Source organism: Sphaerodactylus townsendi, linkage group LG02 (assembly GCF_021028975.2).
Source record: "Sphaerodactylus townsendi isolate TG3544 linkage group LG02, MPM_Stown_v2.3, whole genome shotgun sequence".
In the NCBI taxonomy this organism is placed as follows: domain Eukaryota; kingdom Metazoa; phylum Chordata; class Lepidosauria; order Squamata; family Sphaerodactylidae; genus Sphaerodactylus; species Sphaerodactylus townsendi.
Window position 1 is genome coordinate 153,757,531 of NC_059426.1, and position 20,872 is coordinate 153,778,402.

Below are 20,872 nucleotides of genomic sequence, written 5' to 3' on the forward strand. Positions count from 1 at the left end.
CTTGAATCTTTCAAGGCACTCCACCTTTCAAGGCACTTCAAGGCACTCAATCTTTCAAGGCACTTTCAAGACATTTATTTAATTGTCCATCCTATGAGCAATTTTAATGAATAGGCAGAGGAGCACACAGGGAAGAATTAGAGAGAAAGAATTAAGATGGAATCTTGTCTACATGATTATTTCAGTGGCCTGGAATGTTTGCATACCTTTTGAAAGGGGATGATGGGACAGGTAGGTCGAAAGGCACAAATTGGTATTTTGAGTAACATCAGCACCCAAACTAGCTCTCCTGATTTCGTGCATCTTGTTTCTCATATATTCCTTTCATATCTTATTCCCCTCTTCCAGAAGTGATCATCGAATCTGCTTTGCACAAGTGTGTGTTGAAGCCTTTGAAAGAGGCCATTTATACCTACTTAAGTGAAATCCACAACAAAGATGGATCTTTTCAGTTTCTGAAGGAGAACCAACAAGTCATACAGAACACAACTACTACGGACCTGGGAGTCACCACTAGTGTGCCTGAAACTGCACTGCTGGAGAAAATCCTACAAAAATTCACCAACATGCACAAGGCTTACTCGCCAGAGAAAAAGATTTCCATCCTCTTGAAGTGCTGCAAACTCATCTATGACTCCATGGCTCAGGGAAATCCAGGTACTGTGGGGCAGTTAAAAAAAAACTGTAGTTGCTTTTTTTTTAAGTGCTTTGGATTTGAGAGACTCTAAATAGTTATTGTTGTTCTGACTCATTCAGAAGTAGCTAAATTATGCTTCATCACATAAGTCTGTTACAGCCAACATGAAAAATGCTGCTGGACCTTCTGGTGATTATTCATGGAGATACAAAAAGGCCCCTTCCGCACATGCAGAATAATGCACTTTCAATCCACTTTCAATGCACTTTGCAGCTGGATTTTACTGTGTGGAATAGCAAAATTCACTTGCAAACAATTGTGAAAGTGGGTTGAAAATGCATTATTCTACATGTGCGGAAGGGGCCAAAGAGAGATTCCATTGGGCACAGGCACACATTGTATCAGATGCACCCACTGAACAATGCAAGTCTTCCTTGGGACAATATTTTAGAGCTCTTCTTTTGTACTCGGTCTAAAAAGAGCTACAAACATTGGCTTACTTATTGCAATGTCATTATTCTTTTGACACTGTCTTGAGTCCATAGGTTGCACCTAGGGTAAGAACAAGTAATTGCACTTCTTTGTACCAGAAGAGTTCTCAAATATTGCTCGTGAGAAAGACATTTTGTCCAATTGCGTTGGGATCTCTGCTTCATAAAAGTGGACCCTGACATTGTTGATGCATCTCTTGTGTATTTAAAGTCCCGTCAAGTTGCACATATGGCGACCAAGAAGGGTTTTCAAGGCAAAAGATGAAAAGAGATGGTTTCCTATTGCCTGCCTCTTTGTAACAACCTTGGACTTTCTTGGTGGTCTCCCATCCAAGTACTAATCAGGGTTGAACTGTGCTTACCTTCCAAGACCTGATGGGATCAAGCTAGCCTGGACCATCCAGGTCAGTGTGATGTATCTCTTATCTGTGCTTATTTATTGAGATTTTGTACTTTACTTTTGCCACCAATAAGAACCCAAAACAGTTTACAACATTCTCCTTCATTCTCCATGACAACAACCCTGGGAGGTAGGTTAGGGTGAGAGAGAATGACTGGTACAGCTTACTCAGTGAGCTTCAAGGGCAAAGCAAGGATATAGGCCAGTGGTGGGATCCAAAAATTTTAGTAACAGGTTCCCATGGTGGTGGGATTCAAACAGTGGCGTAGTGCCAATGGGGCTGGGCGGGGCACAACAGGGGCATGGCCGGGCATTCCAGGGGTGGGGCATTAATAATTTCTCTGTTACTGTAAAAAACTCTTACTGTAAAAAAAAGTTCCTAATTTCCAGCTGGTATCCTTCTGTCCATAATTTAAACTCATTATAGCAAGTCCTATCGTCTACTGCCAACAGAAACAACTACTTCTCCTCTAATTGACTGCCTGTCAAATACTTAATACTTTCTCAAAATACCTCTAATTTTGTTTCCTAGGGAATCAAAAGGAGGATACTTTCCTTAAACAAGGAACTTTACCATATTTCTAAAACATGTTTTTAAAACAGCCCAACAGGGAGAATTATCCCATTTTCTACCTTTGCTAACCAGCCACATAGGAAACAACAGGACTTTATGATTTTTGGACCTAATGGGATTTCTAACGGAAAAGCAGACCCAATTAGTAACCCCCTCTCGGCACACACAAATAATTAGTAACCCACTCTCGGGAACTGGTGAGAACCTGCTGGATCCCACCTCTGATATAGACCCAAGTCTTGCAAATACTACCCTGATCTGGATGGCCCAGAATAGCCTGATCTCATTAAATCCAGGAAGCTAAGTAGGGTTGGCACTAGCTGGTACTTGGAAGGAAGACTACCAAGAAACCTAGCATTGTTCCAAAGCGGCAGGCAATGGCAAACCCCCTCTATTCATATTTTGCCTTGAAAACCAATGGAGCCAGCATAACTTCACTGTGACTTGATGGCAGTTTTCACCACCTCCCAGAGTAACACTTTAACCACTAATATGCTCTGGCTGTCTTAAGTTATTCTTGGATCATTATTCAAAATGAATTATAGACCATTAATGCACTGGTGGCCTGCCCTGCAGTGAGTGAACATTCCTTTTGGGTCAAGTTCTCAGATCCACACATGTTTTCACTCCTCCCAAACTCACCACGCCACAGATCAGATAATCCCCATGGTTCCTGAAAGAGGGTAAAGAGCAACTTTTTCCCTTCCTGCGCAGGGAAAGCAAAGTAAACCAGTGTCCAATTTGCTTGCTTTGGGTTGTCTGCTCCCCTCTGCCTTTCCCTGCCCGCACAGGAACAGTCCTGGGGAATCAATGGGGCTTTTTTTTTTAAAAAAAGTGTTAACATGCTGGGTATATTGCAAGAGCAAAAAAGGGGGGGCATGCAACCTCCTAAATGGAGGTTGCAGATATAGCTCAGAAGGAGGGGGCATTTAAAAAGGTGGCTGTGGTCAGAGGCATCACCGGGGCACTTCCTCACATGTAAACTAAGAAATGCGGGGAGACCCTATGGTGGAGCAAACAGCTTCGTGGTAAGTACTGCATGCACAAAGGGCCATAGAGCGGAGAGGATCCCTTGATGGTGCTACATGACAGGGATATAGAAGCAGTCATATTCTTAATGCACAGATATTTAAAATGTTGGTATGTTGCCCATTAAAAACAAGAAAAAAAACACTCCTGAAATGTCAAGTGTCACACAATTGCATGTGAATTTAAAAGTGCCTTTGTTTTCAGTATAAACAGAGGCCTTGGGATCAAAGAGGTATTTTTAGGGTTTTTTTAAAAACAAAACCAGATTACAAAGGCAGCGTATCTGAATTTGATCTCTGAATCTCATTTGATTAGCCAGATTTCCTTGCTAATTAGGTGAAGACAGTTGTTGTGTTGAGCAAAGGAGTAGACTTTTAAGTTCCAAAACAGATTTACCTTACAAAAGCACAAGAAGTACTGAATCACTTGGTGAAATAGCCAGCAAACTGCCTCTCTGTTGTGTGTCTCTAAAGCTACATCTCACACAAAAAGTAATGCTTCCAGCTCTGTTTCTACTATAGTTTAGTGTTTAGAGTGCTGGACTAGCACGGGACCATGCCAGCTGATTTGCCCTCCCCCAGGCCACTTACCCTGGCAGAGAGGGTAAGTGCCCCCCATTGTGACCCCCTGGGATGCCCAGAGAATGCTATGTCAGCATTCTCACACTGCCGCCAGCCCCACCAGTGCAGTGGGGGAATGGAGGAGGTGTACCTGGGGGGTGGAACTGACCTTAGTCGGTGTCCATCCTAGGTTTGCAGCAGTTGCGCTTTGTCCCTGGCCCTTGGACTTAAGCCACTCTTTTTGGTGGCAGGACTTTCTAGATGGAGCTGCAGCAGTGCTGTCCCTGGCCACTCAGGGATCTGGATTGGGTTATCTTGGGGCAGTCATTCTCTTGGGCCAAACCTCTTCATGGGTTGTTGTGAGGATAACATAGACAAAGGAAAAATAGCCCTTTTCCCTGCTCTGTCACTTGAGCTGTGGAAGCTTATCTGATGAACCAGATTAGCTTGTGCACTCCAACACACGCCCGCTGGGTGACCTTGGGCTAGTCACAGTTCTTCAGAGCTCTCTCAGCCCCACCCACCTTACAGGGTGTTTGTTGTGGGGGGAGGGGAAGGGAAAGGAGATTGTAAATCCCTTTGAGTCTCCTTTAGGAAAGGGGAAATAAATCCAAACTCCTCCTCCTCCTCCTCCTCCTCCTCTTCTTCTTCTTCTTCTTCTTCTTCTTCTTCTTCTTCTTCTTCTTCTTCTTCTTCTTCTTCCTTGATCATGTGATGCACTAATGCTTTGCCAGAGGCTTGTAATTAATTTTGAGATCCTTGTGTGGTGACAGCAGCTGCTTCACCAGCAAGTGACAATTTTCCCTCAAGAGAGTAGCCTCTTTGTGCATGTGGAAGGGCAGAGCCTTCATTGCTTTATGGACATCTGGGCAGAACTCCAATTTCTTTAAACTGTGCATTCAATTATTAAATACCAATTTCATTCAAGCGCTGTAGTCCAACTGGTGCCGAAGCTGCAGATAGTTTACCTAGAGTGTAATCGCGTTGGGGTTTGTAACAGAGGAGAGGGCTTATTTTAAGCCTCTTATCGATATTTATGAAACAAATGTTTTTTGTCATTGAAAAACAGAAAGGAGGCAAACTGGATTTGGAATGAGGCAATTCAACCTTGAGCAAGCGAGACCATTTTCAGTGTCATTGAAGCAGCTGCTGAAGGGCTTACAATTGCTAATGAGGTGTTCCGGGAGAACCAGGAGATAAATACAGGCATTATAATGAAGAAAGCATTTCTTTCTTTCTTTCTTTCTTTCTTTCTTTCTTTCTTTCTTTCTTTCTTTCTTTCTTTCTTTCTTTCTTTCTTTCTTTCTTTCTTTCTTTCTTTCTTTCTTTCTTTCTTTCTTTCTTTCTTTCTTTCTTTCTTTCTTTCTTTCTTTTCCAATAAGGATTCAAGGCAGGCAATTACTAAAGAGAGAAAGAGGGAGAGAATATGGAAACTTTAAATAATATGCAAGACTGTTCCATAAAAATATTCATGATTCATGATAAACATTTGGCAGGTTTTTTGAAAAATGAAATAGCATCCATGAATCATACATTTAAAACATGCAGCTGAAATGAACCCATGGTTTAATGTTCTTGTGCTATAGGTTTGTGCAAGCGAACAGGGTTAACATGGCCAATACCTAAGCACTCCTGTTTACCTTCAAAGGCCCTCCTTTGGGAGCCACCTCCCTCTGAGGCTAGACAAGTGGCAACCTGAGAAGGGGTCCTGTTTGGAGCACCAAAACTCTGAAACGGTTTCTCCAGGGAGCTTCATCTGACTTCCTCTAATTTGTCTTTCACCAGCCGGTGAAGAGCTTTGCTTTGTTTGGCATTTTCTCACAGACTTTTATTAGCTGTCCTACCTGTTTCTGTGTTGATGTGTCTGCGTATTTGTATGTTTTATTTAACCCCAGCTTGGGTGCAAACAGTGGCCCTTTCCCTACTTACCGATTGTTGCGCGCTACTTGCGCTGAATGATGCGGGGTCTAGCAGCACTCCCCATGACAGGGGCACTCCCCACAATACAGCCGCCCCGACTTTGTCACTCTTGCGCCCCCTCAGCGCGAGTCATTTCTGGCGCCTTTTGAATGACCCCGCGCGCAGAGCGCGCGGCAGTGGGGAAGCCCGGGTGGTTACCCCGGGTTTTCATTTTCCCGCCGCCTGATGACGTGGACCCTCCCGTCCAATCAGAGCATGGTGGGGCGTTCGCGATGCGGCAGGAATTTTTTTAAATTTTCAACTGGACGAATCCTCGACTATTTGTGGACACAAGATGTAGGTCTTCAGTTTATACTAACTGAAGACCTGGTTAGCTTAACTGAACAACAGAGTCTTTTTTCTAGCTATATATTTTTAATGATGGATGTCTATATATTTTTTCCCAGGAAAACATCCTCTGTGCAATGATAATGGTTAATAAGCATACTTCTATCCACCACCACTTTTTAAAAATAACAAGAGCTGGCTTTGTATTTGCTTGATATATTTTTTGAATAAGAAACAGAAATGTCCTTATTTAAGACTCCCACTGAGCATAATTCTCAGCCTGGCAAACAGAGACAGCTGATTCATAGAAATAACTGGGAACAAGTTAATGAGAGCAATCCAAGGCACAGCTAAGTGTGCTTAAGCCCTTGATGTTGATTGTAAAGGAAAGAACTGGGCTTGTCTCTGATGGATTGTTGCCACTGTGAATATTTAAGAAACGATAACCACGGATGCCATTCCATTGGGTGGGGCGGCCCTGGGGGCTGTATTGAGGGGGGAAGGGCTACATCAACATGGTAAGTATTTTCCTTTTGCTGTCCATCATTGCTGCACATGCACTGGCAGCAGAGATTCACACAGAAATTTTCTGTGCCCTTTCCTTTGTCATTCCCTGGCATTTTGCCCTGAAGAACCACTGAGGAGTTTTTTTTAAAACCCAGTAAATGATATAATGCTATAGTGCAGGGGTCTGCAACCTGTGACTCTCCAGATGTTCATGGACTACAAATCCCATCAGCCCCTGCCAGCATAGCCAATTGGCCATGCTGGCAGGGGCCGATAGGAATTGCAGTCCACAAACATCTGGAGAGCCGCAGGTTGCAGATCCCTGCTATAGTGTTATAGTGCTATAGCAATTAACAATTTCTTTTAAAAGCCCCCATAAAGCCAGGAAAAATGGCAACTATAAGTGACTGGTGGAAAAGGAATGGTGCTATGAAAACATGCTTTTTCCTATTCAGACAGCAGGATAGAACACTTGGACTGCACTCTTCCCTAAAAGATCATAGCAATGCAAGGCTGTTTCCACACAGATGTTTTGTTCTACCTTGGCTTCTAGTTTGATCTGATTTGGGGGAACAATTGCAGTCAAAGCATCTTTGAATGTGGTGCGGATGGAAAAGTACACATTTTCTCTCCCTCATTTCTTGTGTGTAGCACCTGTTCTATCCTACACACCAATGGAATTCTGGGGCCTTTTAAAATCAGTAATAGCTATATTGCTGTATAACATTTGTATGTTATAATGAACTGTTGTATAATGCTCTGGTTTGCACCTTGCATTTTTTAAAAAGATTGTCTCTTGCCCTTTTGGTTGTGGGTTAATAAGGGGAAAGGTACTAGTTTTATAGTTTGCCTTATAACTCTGCAACAAAAAGGGCTAGAGAACTGTTTTTTTCATTTAAAAAAGAGAGCTAGGAACTAGTACTCTATAGTGTTATCGCTATTATTATTTTTAAAGGCTGAACACAACCTTCTGTTGGTATGGTAGATGACAGAGGGCTGAGGCAAGCAGCTTGAGACGAAAATTCTCGGTTGCCACTGCAAATGCATTTGCATTCACAGTGGAAAAAGAGCTACATCAACGAGAGGTTTGGAAAAGAGTGTTATGAGGACAGGAAAAGGACCATTGGTGCATGATTAGAGCATGATGTCATGTGAAGTCCCCCACCCCACCCCCAAGCAATCCACTTGAGATAACAACACAGAGAAAAGCCTCAGTGTGGAAACAGCCTATGAAGAATCTGAAAAAAGTATCTTAGAACAACATGCAACAATGTTGATTGCTGGAAGTCCATTGTGCCTCCAACCCCTTGAGACATTCTGGTTCCAGTTAAAACCATAAAACAGACATTATAAATAAGTGAACATTCCAATAAACAATATTAAGAAAACCCAGTTGTAAATTTTACACTAATAAGACTTCAATAAATAAGGATTACATAGCTAAATGTAGGCAGGAGACTCCAGGCATATCATTCTGGTAATATGAATACCATATGTTTTCTTGTTAAAAAAATAAAATCCTGGCTACATAATGACAAACATGACTTCATTGTAAATAATAGACTGAGATTTCTGCCAAAATAGGGACTCATACTCCCCCCCCACCCACCCACCCACTAGATCATTATTGGAATCATTACAGAAAATACCTGTTTTTCTTTAATTCCACAATATGGACATGACATCTTATAATTCTGCCTCTTTTTCAAAAAAAATTCTCAAAGTATTGATTTAAAGTATCTCTTCTTTAACTTCCATTTTCTGAGAATGCACAACTGCAAGTATTCTTTTTCATTTAGAGGAAATTTGTTCAATAAGATTATTTTCGAAAAGGTGGTTCTTTTTACAACGACAAAACTAGGGGAAGGATCTTGAAACTTATTTGACTGCCAGGGTAATTGACTGCCAGCATAGTATAGTGGTTAGGAGCAGGTGCACTCTAATCTGGGGGACCGGGTTTGATTCCCTGCTCTGCCACTTTTGCTGGGGAGACTTATCTGGGGAACTAGATTAGCCTGTGCACTCCAACACACGCCAGCTGAGTGACCTTGGACGAGTCACAGTTCTTCTGAGCCCTCTCAGCCCCACCTACCTCACAGGGTGTTTGTTATGGGGGAGGGGAAGGGAAAGGAGATTGTAAGCCCCTTAGAGTCTCCTTACAGGAGAGAAAGCGGGGATATAAATCCAAACTCCTCCTCCTCCTCTTCTTAATTTGCACATTTCCCTGATTGGTCTGTTTTTAATCTGTGTTTTGGCAGCTGCTCCGCAATTACTCTGGCAAGGTCTAGTTCTCACAAGGGTTGTGTGTTGTACACACAGGTATCCAAGATTGCCCCCCCCCCCTTGAATCTTCTCTTCTACCACACGCCCATTTTTTTCATGTGTGAATGAGCAGTTTTGTCAGCTGGTAGCTTGAATGGGTCTCTTCTTGTTTCCAGGAAAGCCATATGGGGCAGACGACTTCCTTCCAGTGCTCATGTACGTTTTAGCTCGCAGTGACCTGACAGAGATGCTCCTGAACGTGGAGTATATGATGGAACTCATGGATCCTGCTCTGCAGCTGGGCGAAGGTACGAGAGAGATCGCATTCTCCTTTGATTCCGTAATCTGTATGGCGGTTAGGAGAGGGCCATGGCTGAGTGGCGGAAGCAGACTGGAAGGCAAAAGTGCCCCTGGAGCAAGCCCAGATGGCTGTCCTCTGTGGTGCTACAAGAGTCACTCTATTTAGCAGTGCAAACAATGTCTATGCTCTCATCCACTACTCCCTCCTGAAAACTGGCATGGACAAGATCATTGGTGGACTGACCCCAGTTACCATTGCCAATGAATGGTCTGCTCTAAGCAGTGCCGAAGTGAGGGGGAACTGCGCCCAGGGAACGCCTGTAGCCTGCGCCCCTGCCATGCCACGCTCCAGAACCCCCTCAGGGCGCCCCCGCCATGACCCTGCACCGGTGCGCGCCCAGTGTGTTGCGCTCTGCCCCCTTGGTGCTATGCCACTGGCCCCAAGTGGTTCCTAAAACTCTGGCACAGTTGCACATTTCTCTGATTGGTTCAAAGTTCCTAAAGCTTGGTTATGCTCAGTATCAACCACCAACAGGCCACCCTGTCCATTTGCCACTTGTCCTCACTTTTTCACCCTCTTCAATTTTAACTGGCACTGCAGCAACAGAGGGCCTTTCCACAAAGGTTTTCTCATCAGTTCTGGTTCCACACTTCTTCATTTTATCCTTTGATTTCCATATACTTTTGTGCCTTCAGTTTTCACTGTTTGCCCTGATCTTTTTTTTGGAAGCCAATTTTGAGTTGCCTTTTTCTTTGTGCATAATGTTTTTGGTGGTTTGCTTTGACCTTCCCACTCCCATGCTCCTCCAGTCCTCTTTGGGATGGTTGGACCTTTGTCACCATCAAACCACTCCCTCTCGCCCGCCCAACCTGAAGACAAGTGATTTCATTTTTGATTTTTAAAAAAGCACCAAAATGTTGGTATATTGATGTACTCATATGATGTAATCATAGGTCAAGCAGGTTCTAGTTTACATTTTTTAAAAAGTAAGTTTCTAGTCCCACCCTTCATGGAGATACAAGGAAGAAGAAGTATCTCCATAAGGGAGGTAGCCAGACATTTACTTGTAGCTTTTGTTATCCACAGTGAAATGGCAGAAATGTCTTGATTAGGGAGTAAGGTGGAGATGAATAGGGCAAGCAGAGATGCCCCCCCCCCCTTATTAGGATCAAAGTTCAGGATTAAGGCATCTAAGTCTGAACTGCCTATGACACTAATAGAGAAGTGACTGGTAGGGCATATCTCAGGAATTGCCTCCTCCCCCCCCCCCATGTTGCCATGGGCTTGCTTGCCAACACAGGCTATCCAAGGCCCACCAGCAGAAGTGTCACCCTACTTGCCAGGTGCATACATCGGTGGAGGTGGTACTGGCTTCTTCTCCCCCTCTTCCTCCCCTCCACCACCTGCCTGTAGCACCCTCACCTCTGTATGACTGGCTCATACAGGATGTGGTGGCTGTGGGTCCCACTCCTTTTCCATACTGTCTTCTACATGTGCCCCTATGTACTGGGTAGTGGGACTTATCCTCAGTTTGTGGTCACCAAAGGGCCACCTGATGCAGGGGCCACCAGTTCATTGGCAGCTGGCCCAATATGAGTAAGCCAGCATGGCACAGTAATTAGGAACGGCAGAGTATAATGTAGTGAACCAGGTTTGATTCCTCCCCCGCCCCCCCCCCCCCCCCCCGAATCCTGCTGGGTGACCTTGGGCCAGTCACAGTTCTGTTCAAACTCTCTCAGCCCCACCTGCCTCACAAGGTGTCTGTTGTGGGGAGGGGAAGGTGATTCTAAGCCTCTTTGAGACTCCTTATAGGAGAGAAAAGCAGGGTCTGAAAACCAACTCTTCTTTTAAGTCTGTGGTTGATGGGTCTGCTCTTGTGCTGGCAATTCTACTCTGTTGTTTTCCCTTAAAGGGCTTGAGATTTTCTGCAAACCTGAGTGTCTCTCCCAGTTTTTAGAAGGATGGCCCTAAACTGTGTATTTTAAGATACACATCTATTACCATGTTTAGAATTATATACAAGATTTTGTTGATGGCCCTATCAACAAGGATCATGGCTAAATGAGATCCTGATCTTCCTCTGAAGATCACTGAGTTCCCATTTCTTGCAGATCTGGGCATATCCCATATTTGCTTAGTTGTAAAGATTCAGCAGTACCAAGCACTTTTAATAACACATAACAATGCAAATATAAACTAGAACAATGCCAGTGTCTGGATGCTGGTGTTTTCACAGTACGTTCTTTAAGACTTGGCCTTTTTAGAGACAAACAGTGCAATCCTGATTCGGGAGGCAGCCAGAGATGGCGCTTCTGCTGTGCCACTTCCAGAGAGCTTTCTGGCAGCCCAGGGAGGTAGAAGAAACAAAAAACCTTGCCAGTTGCCCAAAAGCCCTCTATGGGGGAAAACAAAGTTACCTCACCAAAAAGGGTGGCGTAAGTCTGTCTTTCCCACTGCCAGCATTCCTGGGGCCAAAGCCCGGTGGGAGCCAACTAATGTCGGATCCATCTCTGGGAATGCCCCCAGTTTGCTCCCAGTTGCATCAGCCTACAAATTGGGCTGCAGCTACCCTGAAAGCAGTGGCTGGAAGCAGGTTGGACACCGTGGAACTCTATAGTGCCCACTGCCCACCCACAACCCTGTTTGACCTTCTGGCTGACGTAAGTGCCATTTACACCAGCCCTGAGGACAAATGCATTGGCGAGCCAGCACTGCTTCCTGTAGTTATTCCGTCCCTTAGATTGGGCTATATACCTTTGAAGGATAAGGATCACAACAGTGTTGTTAATTATTATGCTGGTAAGGCCGTGGTGGCGAACCTTTGGCACTCCAGATGTTATGGACTACATGACCAATTGGCCATGCTGGCAGGGGCTGATGGGAATAAGTCCCGCTTTCGGAATGCCGCAAAATTACCACCACTGTAATAAGAGCATGTAAGCTTCCTTTTAATAGCTTGGCGGTGCCCCCCCCCCCCCCCTTTAATGTGCGCAGAAAGGGGGATCCCCTGAGGTGGTGCAAACAAATTGGCCTCTTTGACAATGTGGCTGCCTAGGCAATAGATACCTGGTGGTGGTCTAAAGAGAGTGAAGCATCCTGTGTGCTTGAAAAGGAAGAGATCCCTGTCAGTAAGCAGCAGGGAAATTAAGCTGCTCTCCCCAACATCTCCTGCTGTTGGGTTTGGAAAGCAGAGCATTCTTCAGAACGTGTCACTCTTGGCCCAAATGACAGCTTAACATATTGATTTCGCTAACCATTATGAGTACTAATAATGAGTAAGCAAAACGTGCAGGGAGAACTGACTCAATTTCATTGGGGCGGGGGAGGGGAGCACTGGGAGCCAATGGAACTTCTCCCACACAGGATTATGTGATCTGATGAGTGCCGTGGGCCAAAGAGGTTCATTTGTCATCAGTGGTGGATAGGAGAGCGGATCCTTTTGTGTGAGGGGCACAGAGAGCGTGTGCCTGTGTGGATGTGATGGGTGGCAGGTGATCTGTGTTGCCGGTTCAGTTTTTAGCCAGTGGCCTAAGCAACTGAGGGCTGTGGGCATTTGGACTTTTGTGGTGAAGTGATTATAGCTTCAGGACAGGATTTGGGAGGTTCATCCCCCCCACTCCACTTGCTGGGTGACCTTGGCTAGTCTCTTTCTCTCTCACACACACCCTCAGTTACCCCTCAGGATTGTCATTGGGGTAAAATGGAAGGCAGTAGACGATTTACGCCCCTGAGTATCCTTTTGAGGAGAAAAACTGGTTATAAATCAAGGGGGAAAGCAAATTTAGGCACAATCTTGGCCCTACGTTATTGCTCATAAGTAACTCTCATGGAAGAAAACATTGGGGACTGCCGATCTAGGCAAAATTAAGTATGTTTGACTTTATTGGGTGGATTAAGCATATAGTTTAACATTCATCTTTGGAATTTAGCGGGTCTTCAAAGTACTGATTTCTGCCTCACTTTACAGTTTGCAGTTGGGGACTTTGTGGTTTTTGTTTAAGGGACAGTTGCAAGTACTACATTGAGCCTTGCACCTTCAAGCGGCTTTTCTCCTTGGGCGCAAGGTCTGCTCATTAATTTTCTCATGACTAATTTTGTAATGGTGTGCGTAGGATACAAAATAAAGAAAATTCATGTTTTGTTGCAAAGGAGGAAAAGAATAATTAAAGTCTCCACCCGGGAAAAAGTAAATGATGAAGGACCTTTTCACAGGAATACCTGTCACCCTGATTTAACAGGAACTCATTAATTAAGCTACCTTCAAACAAGGGAGGCAAGATTGATTTAAAGGGACAGGATCCTTAAGAAGCCTGAAGACAAGAGGGGCCTTTTATCCCTTAGGTGGACAACTTGTATGGTACTGCAAATGTATTTTAAATTCAAAAAATTTTGCCACAAGGCAACACTCTTTTTTAAAAAATAAGATGATAAGGTTGTTCTTCTAGGTAAGAGCTGTTCTAGACTGGTGACTGAAGAAATACTCTCTTCCTGTAATGGCATATGGGGCTTAGGTGCCATCTAGTGGTCACCCTCATTTTACTGCAGTGTTTAGATTTTCTCTTTTAAACCATCATGATGATGTTTGCCCAAAGCTTTGAGACGCCTTACAGTTGAAAAAAGCTGGGTATAAATCCAAACTCCTCCACCTCCTTCCCTTTCCCTTTTTCTCTTATTCTCTTTTTCCTTTCCCCTTCCCCTTCCTTGTTGTTTCTTTGATTTCTTGTTTAGGGATTTTATCTCTTCACTAATTCATTTGTTTCCTCTGGTTGACTATGGCCTTTTCCACACCTGCAGAATAATGCACTTTCAATCCGCTTTCAATGTACTTTGAAGCTGGATTTTACTGTGCGGAATAGCAAGATCCACTTTCAAACAGTTGTGAAAGTGGATTGAATCCGCATTATTCTGCGTGTGCGGAAGGGGCCTATTATCCTTTGTGCCGAGGCACCAAGATGCTTGGGGAGCAGCAGTGGCATAGTGGTTAAGAGCAGGTGCACTCTAATCTGGAGGAACCAGGTTTGATTCCCCGCTCTGCCTGAGCTGTGGAGGCTTATCTGGGGAATTCAGATTAGCCTGTGCACTCCCACAAATGCCAATTGGGTGACCTTGAGCTAGTCCAGGGGTCGGGAAGAGGGTTCCGGCGGCTCGGCCTGGCCGGCTGCCGGTCAAGTGAAGCGCCCGCCCTGCAAGGAGCAGGGCGGGCGAAGCGTCCCGGCTGACTCGGCAACGGCCGCCCGGGCAGTGAGCGCCACGCCCTGCAAAGAGCAGAGGCGAGCGGCATCCCAGCGGCCGGCCTGGCGGCCGCCCGAACAGGTGAGGCGCCCACCCTGCTCTGCAGGGGCAGGCAAAGAGGTCAGCGGCTGGCTCATGGAGCCGCAGAACAGCGGCGGAAGAGCCGCATGCGGCTCACGAGCCGCGGGTTCCCAACCCCTGAGCTAGTCCTTTTGAGCTCCCTCAGCCCCACCTACCTCACAGGGTGTTTGTTGTGAGGGGGGAAGGGAAAGGAGTTGTAAGCCCCTTTAAATCTCCTATAGGAGAGAAAGGGGGGATATAAATCCAAATTACTCCTTCTTTTCCTCCTCCTCCTCCTCCTCCTCCTCCTCTTCTTCTTCTTCTTCTTCTTCTTCTTCTTTAATTGTTAGATTTTAATATTGTGATTTTTATTGTTGTGAACCACCCTGAACCCATCCAACAGGGAAGGGTGGCCTATAAATCAAACAAATATACAGATAAATAAAAATGAATTATCCAAGCAGACTTTGAGTAGGCCTCCTTCTCAATCACTTAGCCCAGGGATAGGGAACCTGCGGCTCTCCAGATGTTCAGGAACTACAATTCCCATCAGCCTCTGTCAGCATGGCCAATTGGCCATGCTGGTAGGGGCTGATGGGAATTGTAGTTCCTGAACATCTGGAGAGCCGCAGGTTCCCTACCCCTGACTTAGCCCAAAAAGGGCTGATTTGAGATTGGGCAATATTTGGCCACATAATATTTTGGTAGGGATGGTTTTTTAAAGTAGTACATAGATAACTGCCTTTTTGAGTGGCTGAGGGAAGGAGTCCTGAGCTAGTGACGTTATTAATACATACTAAGGGTTTGCTTATGTGGCCCGTGTATGATTTTAACAGCCAGACTAAGCAAGGATCTAGAGTACAAATAGTGGCATTCACAAATTGCAGGATCTTGTCCATATCCATTGCAAAAACTGGGTCAAATCCATTAATAAACCAAGCAGTGTATTGGGCTTTTCCTCTGGTGTACCTCTGACATTTACAACTGACATCCAGATCCGAGCACAACATGAAGGGCTTATAGACCCAAGGACAGTTGATGGATGCTTCTTAATTTTCCCACAGGTTCTTATTATTTAATCACTACTTATGGGGCAGTGGAGCTGATCAAAAGTTACGATAAGATCACCGTCACCCGGCAGCTGAGCACCGAAGTTCAAGACTCCATCCACCGCTGGGAGAGGCGGAGAACGCTGAACAAAGCCCGGGCCTCACGGTCATCTGTACAGGTGAGATGCTCTTGCCCTTACACGTATATACCATAAAATGGTGACTGTGGGCTGGACTCTGCAGCCAAGCCTGCAGAAACGCTCTCTGATCAAACTGTCTGCAAAGGAAGGACGTATCATCAACCTCCAGTGCAGTCTACAGTAGGGTTAACACCAGTCTAAGCCCACTGACTTCAGTTTAACTGACTAGAATTGCACTGCTAATTGCAAAGTATCTCAACTAGTGTTATTCCCCCACCCAGTGCCCTGCCTCAGAAGCACTGTTGTTTCATTGTGTGTGAGTTTAATGTGATTCTTGATATCTTAAGTAAAGGCAAAATAAACAGGTTAATTCTAGCACCTCTCCTCCCCACCTCAATACATTTCAACTTACATTGGGACCCCATGCTGGCAGGGGCTGACGGGAATCGTAGTCCATGAATATCTGGGGTGCCAGAGTTGGACACCCCAGCATACAGAGGAGTATGGGGGGAAACAGCACCTGGGGACAACACTTGCTCCGGGTGTCCCCCCCCCACCTCTGCCTGGCAGGGAGGCAGGACTGGGACCCTGGTGGCTGGCTCAGCTTCTTGCAGCTGAGCCAGCCACTGGGGCTGAAGGAGCTCACAGTCCTTCCCTCTCCAGCTGGGGAAAGCAGGACTGGGCACTCCGGCCAGAGGTGAGAAGCTGAGCCAGCCGCTGGGGCTGCAGGGCCTCCCAGCCTTTCCCTCTGCAGCTGAGGAAGGCAGGACTGGGAGCTCCGGTGGTCAGCTCAGCTTTGTGCATCTAGCTGGAGCCAAGGAGCTGAGCAGGGCGCCGGGCGTCACGGTCTGCAGCCAGCTCCTAGGGACTGGGAGGCAGCTACAGGCTGCACGCCCAGCTCAGCTCCTCACCTCCAGCCAAAGGTGCAAACCGTTTGGTCACGTGGGGGGGCCAAAAGGTGACCAAAAGGTGTGCGCCCAGGGACATGGGTTACCCCACGTCCCTAGGGCCATACGCCACTGCTGGCATAAAGAGGCTCACGGAGTGGTTACGTTTTGGCAGATGGAAGACAGCTGAACGGAGAGGAGTTTTTTTTAATTAGTTGAGACTTGGAATATCTAGTAGGGGCTCCTCCCCATAACATCAGCCTTGGGGTTGTCACTTGGATAGAGGTTCTGCGCATTTATGCATATAAGTGCCATCAAGTCACAACCAACAAACGGCGACCCCAGCAAGGGGCTTTCAAGACAAATGAGAAGCAGAGGTGGTTTGCTATTGCCTTCCTCTGCAGAATCTTCCTTTGTGATCTTCCATACAAGTACTTATCCTGCTTTTCTTCTGAGATTTGACAAGATCGAGCTACTATACCATTCTGCTTCCCCCCGGCCCACTCCCCACACCATGTATCTAGCAGTTCCCAGAAAGGCCCAGTCCATCAGATCTAGCTTTCCCTATCACTGAATCTTTATTCTAAAACTCCCAGCACGGTATTTGGCCCTACAAACCTGTTGTGGGCGGGTAGAGTGATACATCGTGTGGATTTGGGCTGTGTTATTTTCCCCATCAAAAATGCCCCTAATTGCTTTTATCCCTTGTAAGGAAAAAGATCAGGCTTTATGCAGCTTAGAGCAAGCAAGGGGACACTCTTCGTTAGGGAGCCAGCTCAGGGGCAAACGTTAAATCCTCACCCCAACATCAAACAACAGACCCTAGTACCCAGGGGCAAATTCAAGCCATCCTTATATTCAGCCACAAGATGGCAGCAATGACCTCTTTGGATCCTTTTTTTTTTTTTGTGCGTTAAGGGATGTTTTTAACCAAGGCAAATAGCCTTAGAAATTTCAACAGGGACATCTTCATTAAAGGTGGGTCTTTGGACACTAAAAGAAACAAGCAGTGTCAGAGAAGGCACAAAGCCTCTCTCAATTGATTGGTTGTGTGTGTGTCATGGCTGGCTTATGGCAACCCCATAGGGTTTTCAACACAAGAGACTAACAGAGGTTGTTTACCATTGCCTTCCTGTGCATAGAGACCCTGGAATTCTTTTGCTGTCCCCCATCCAGTGGTGGGATTCAGCCGGTTTGCACCACTTCATCAGAACCGGTTGTTAAAATAGTGCTTGTAAACAACCAGTTGTTAAATTATTTGAATCCCACCACTGCCCCCATCCAAATACTAATCAGAACTGACCCTATTTATCTTTGATCTGACAAGATCAGACTATCCAAGGCTATCTGGTTCTCCGAGGTTAACTGCCATTCAGTCCTCTGCATTTTTCCCCTTTGTCGAAACCAGCACAATAAACTGATCACAGGATGGCTTTGTGAGTTACAGGGATTAGTAAATGCACACCCATGTCTGTAAGGCATAGGAACGAATGAGAGCCAGATTTCTCTTCTTTTGACCCCTGTGTATAGCACATGTTCCGCTGCTACAAAGGCCAAAGGTCAAATAAGGCTTCCTCGTGTCTGTACAGAATATCTGTCGCCAAAAGCACAAAAAGGTGATGCAGCGTGAGAAGCAAAGTCTCCAGTTTAATGGTGATCTCAGCTGACCAAGTTGTGCTGAAGAAGTTACTGTGTCTCTTATCCTTACCCCACCCCCTCAGTAATCAGCAAAAGTCCTGATGTTCCTGATAAGATAGTGAAGATCCAGTGGTGGGATTTAAATAATTTAACAACCGGTTCCGGTGGTGGGATTCAAATAATTTAACAACTGGATATTTACAAGCACAATTTTAACAACCAGTTCTGCCGAAGTGGTGCGAACCTGCTGAATCCCACCACTGTGTTGATTGCTGTGCTATGTCAACCTCTTGCATTAAAAATAAACAGAAGTCCTGTGACCACTTTAAGGACTAAACAGATCTTATTCCAACATAAAGTTTTTTGTGAGTCTATCTCAAAAACCTCTTCCATGCCTGATGGTCTGTTGACTATGTCATTTATTAATGTCTGTTCATGTGCGGTAAAAATTTTTATGGATATCTTTTCAATTGTAACCATTACCTAGAATCCATAATTGGCAGAAGGTTTGCTTAAAGTGCTGCAAAGAAAGACAAGTCTGCTAGTATCCATAATAATACCTTTTGTTTGCCTGGTTTCCAGGACTTCATCACAATCTCTCTTTCGGAAGCAGACACCAAGACAAGGACGCTGGCCTATCGGACTGACGCAAAAACTCAGCAGCTCACTGAACAATGTGCTGCAAAGTTTGAGGTCTCGAATCCTCAGGACTACGGCTTGTTCGTCCAGGTGAATGATAAGAGCCTGCAGCTCGCTGAAGATGCCCTCCCTCACGTTATCAAATCGCATCTCCTGAACAAAGAGCCCAAGGAAACCTTCCACTTTATTTATAAGCAGATTAGCAGCCAAGAGACACCCATTCCCGTTATCAAGGAGCCGGACAATTTGTAACGGCGAAACTGTGCGGCTGTAGTAGTCTTGCTTGAAAGATGGTGTGATGTTTCTGCCTTACAGAACATTCTGATCTCTGTAGGTTTCAGAAGCATGCCAAAATACAGTTTCTGATCTGAACATTGAGAGGTGACGGCGTAAGGCATCTTCCTCCAGAACATTTTCTGTCAGCAGAATTAGTTCGCAACAAGAAATGGATATATTTCAAGCAACTGTTACTTTGGGGAAACTTGAATAATTCACAGTGCAGTCTTAAGCAGAGTTGCCCTGCTCTAGATGGACAAGGCTAGCCCAATCTCATCAGATCTCGGAAGCTACGCCGGGACAGCCCTGGTTAGCAGTTGGACAGGAGGCCAACAGGGAAGTTCAGAGTTGCTGTTCAAGGGCAGGAAATGGCATGCCACCTCTGTTTATCTCTTGCCTTGAAACCCCCATGAGGGGTCACCATTAAGTCGGCTGCAACTTGATGGCACTTTCCACCATCTAAGGAAAGTTACATCCTTCTAAGTCAGGGGTCTGCAACCTGTGGCTCTCCAGATGTTCATGGACTACAATTCCAATTGGCCATGGTGGCAGGGGCTGATGGGAATTGTAGTCCATGAACATCTGGAGAGCCACAGCTTGCAGACCCCTGTTCTAAGTCCATTGGATTTAGAAGGGTGTGACTGCTTAGGATTGCACTGCTATTACCCAGTAACTTGCTAGTAGGCTCCCAGATCCAGACTCGGAAACCACTGGAGATTTGGGGAGAACAAGAACCTCAGTGGGGTGCAGTCCCCTGGATGCGCAATGCGCAATGGCAGCTTTTCCAGTCATGTGTTATGGAAACTCACTGGGTGACCCATCCGTTTTCAGCTAACCTACCACACAGGATGGTTTTTGTGAGGATGAAATTGAGAAGGGGAAGCTGGTGCTGTAAACATCGTTGGGCCCCTGTTAGGAAGGAAAACAGGGTATAAATATCTAAATCAATAAAATCAAGTTGTAGCAGCTTAACTCAGAGAGTGTTTAGCATTTCTGGGGTTTGGGCGGCGAGGAAATAAAGTGCCAAATATGATTTCTGAATCAATGCTAAAGCAATCCTAAAGAAGACCCTACTTTCACAGCTTCTCTCAAACGTCTGAAACCATCTGCTCCTTCCAAACACCGGGGCCATTCTGTCTTAGCTTGGGCATCTGCACATAGCCATAGCCAGTCTGGTGGATATTCCACCTTTGTCAAGGAATGCCCATTTTTAGAGATCTTAACATCTACACATGGTTAGAGTAATGGTGCCTAATCTGGACCAGTTTGGTGATGTCTCGAGTAAAGAAACTTTTCTTTCACAGCAGATGATTAACATTTTCCCTCTGGAAGCTTTAGAAATGTCACCTTCCTCTCAGATATACAGGACAATTTTTAAAAAGCAGATCTGTGTTGTAAGAGCTTCTCCTTAAATATATTTATTTCTCTATGTTGTATTATGCATTTGGATATGCCTTGTTCATAGAGGCAGCACAAATGGACGTATGCTCAATGCTACAAGTTCAGTGGAGTCCGGAAAAACTCAAATAAAAGAACTCGGGGTCACAGGATGGCCTTTAAACCACCTGCTTTCTTTTTGTACCAGCCTTTAGGAGTGATTCTTCCCATCATGTCTGCTGTATAGATAGACTTTCTCTGATGTCGTGTTATGTTTACTGTTATAACAGGAAGCAACGTTGTTGCGCAGAGCAATGTTCACCTCCGTAAATCTGCTTCTTTTCTTCACCATGGTATTAAAATCCCATGTAATCAATATAAGTTTTGCATAACAGTAATTAGTTTCTTTCTAAAAATGAGTTGGTCAAGGATGTTTGAGAGGATAGCCGGGTTGGTCTGTGGTAGTAGCTTCGAGTCCAGTTGCACCTTAGAGGCCAACAAGATTTTTTGAGATATAAGCTTAGAGACAATGGTGTATCTAAGGGGGGGAGGTGCAGAGGGAGCAT

The 20,872-nt window shown here is 45.3% G+C and overlaps 1 protein-coding gene across 1 annotated transcript in view; it reads left to right on the top strand.

The window, feature by feature from the left end:
- The window catches only part of RIN3 (Ras and Rab interactor 3), a 109,104-nt gene extending 89,701 nt beyond the window's left edge, over positions 1 to 19,403 (top strand). Inside the window, exons 7-10 of the mRNA XM_048485228.1 lie at positions 349 to 657; positions 8,884 to 9,015; positions 15,365 to 15,528; positions 18,597 to 19,403. Coding sequence (XP_048341185.1) covers positions 349 to 657; positions 8,884 to 9,015; positions 15,365 to 15,528; positions 18,597 to 18,905 — 914 coding nt within the window. The 3' untranslated portion in view covers positions 18,906 to 19,403. The remainder of the gene's footprint in view (positions 1 to 348; positions 658 to 8,883; positions 9,016 to 15,364; positions 15,529 to 18,596) is intronic.
- Positions 19,404 to 20,872: the final 1,469 nt, after the last annotated feature.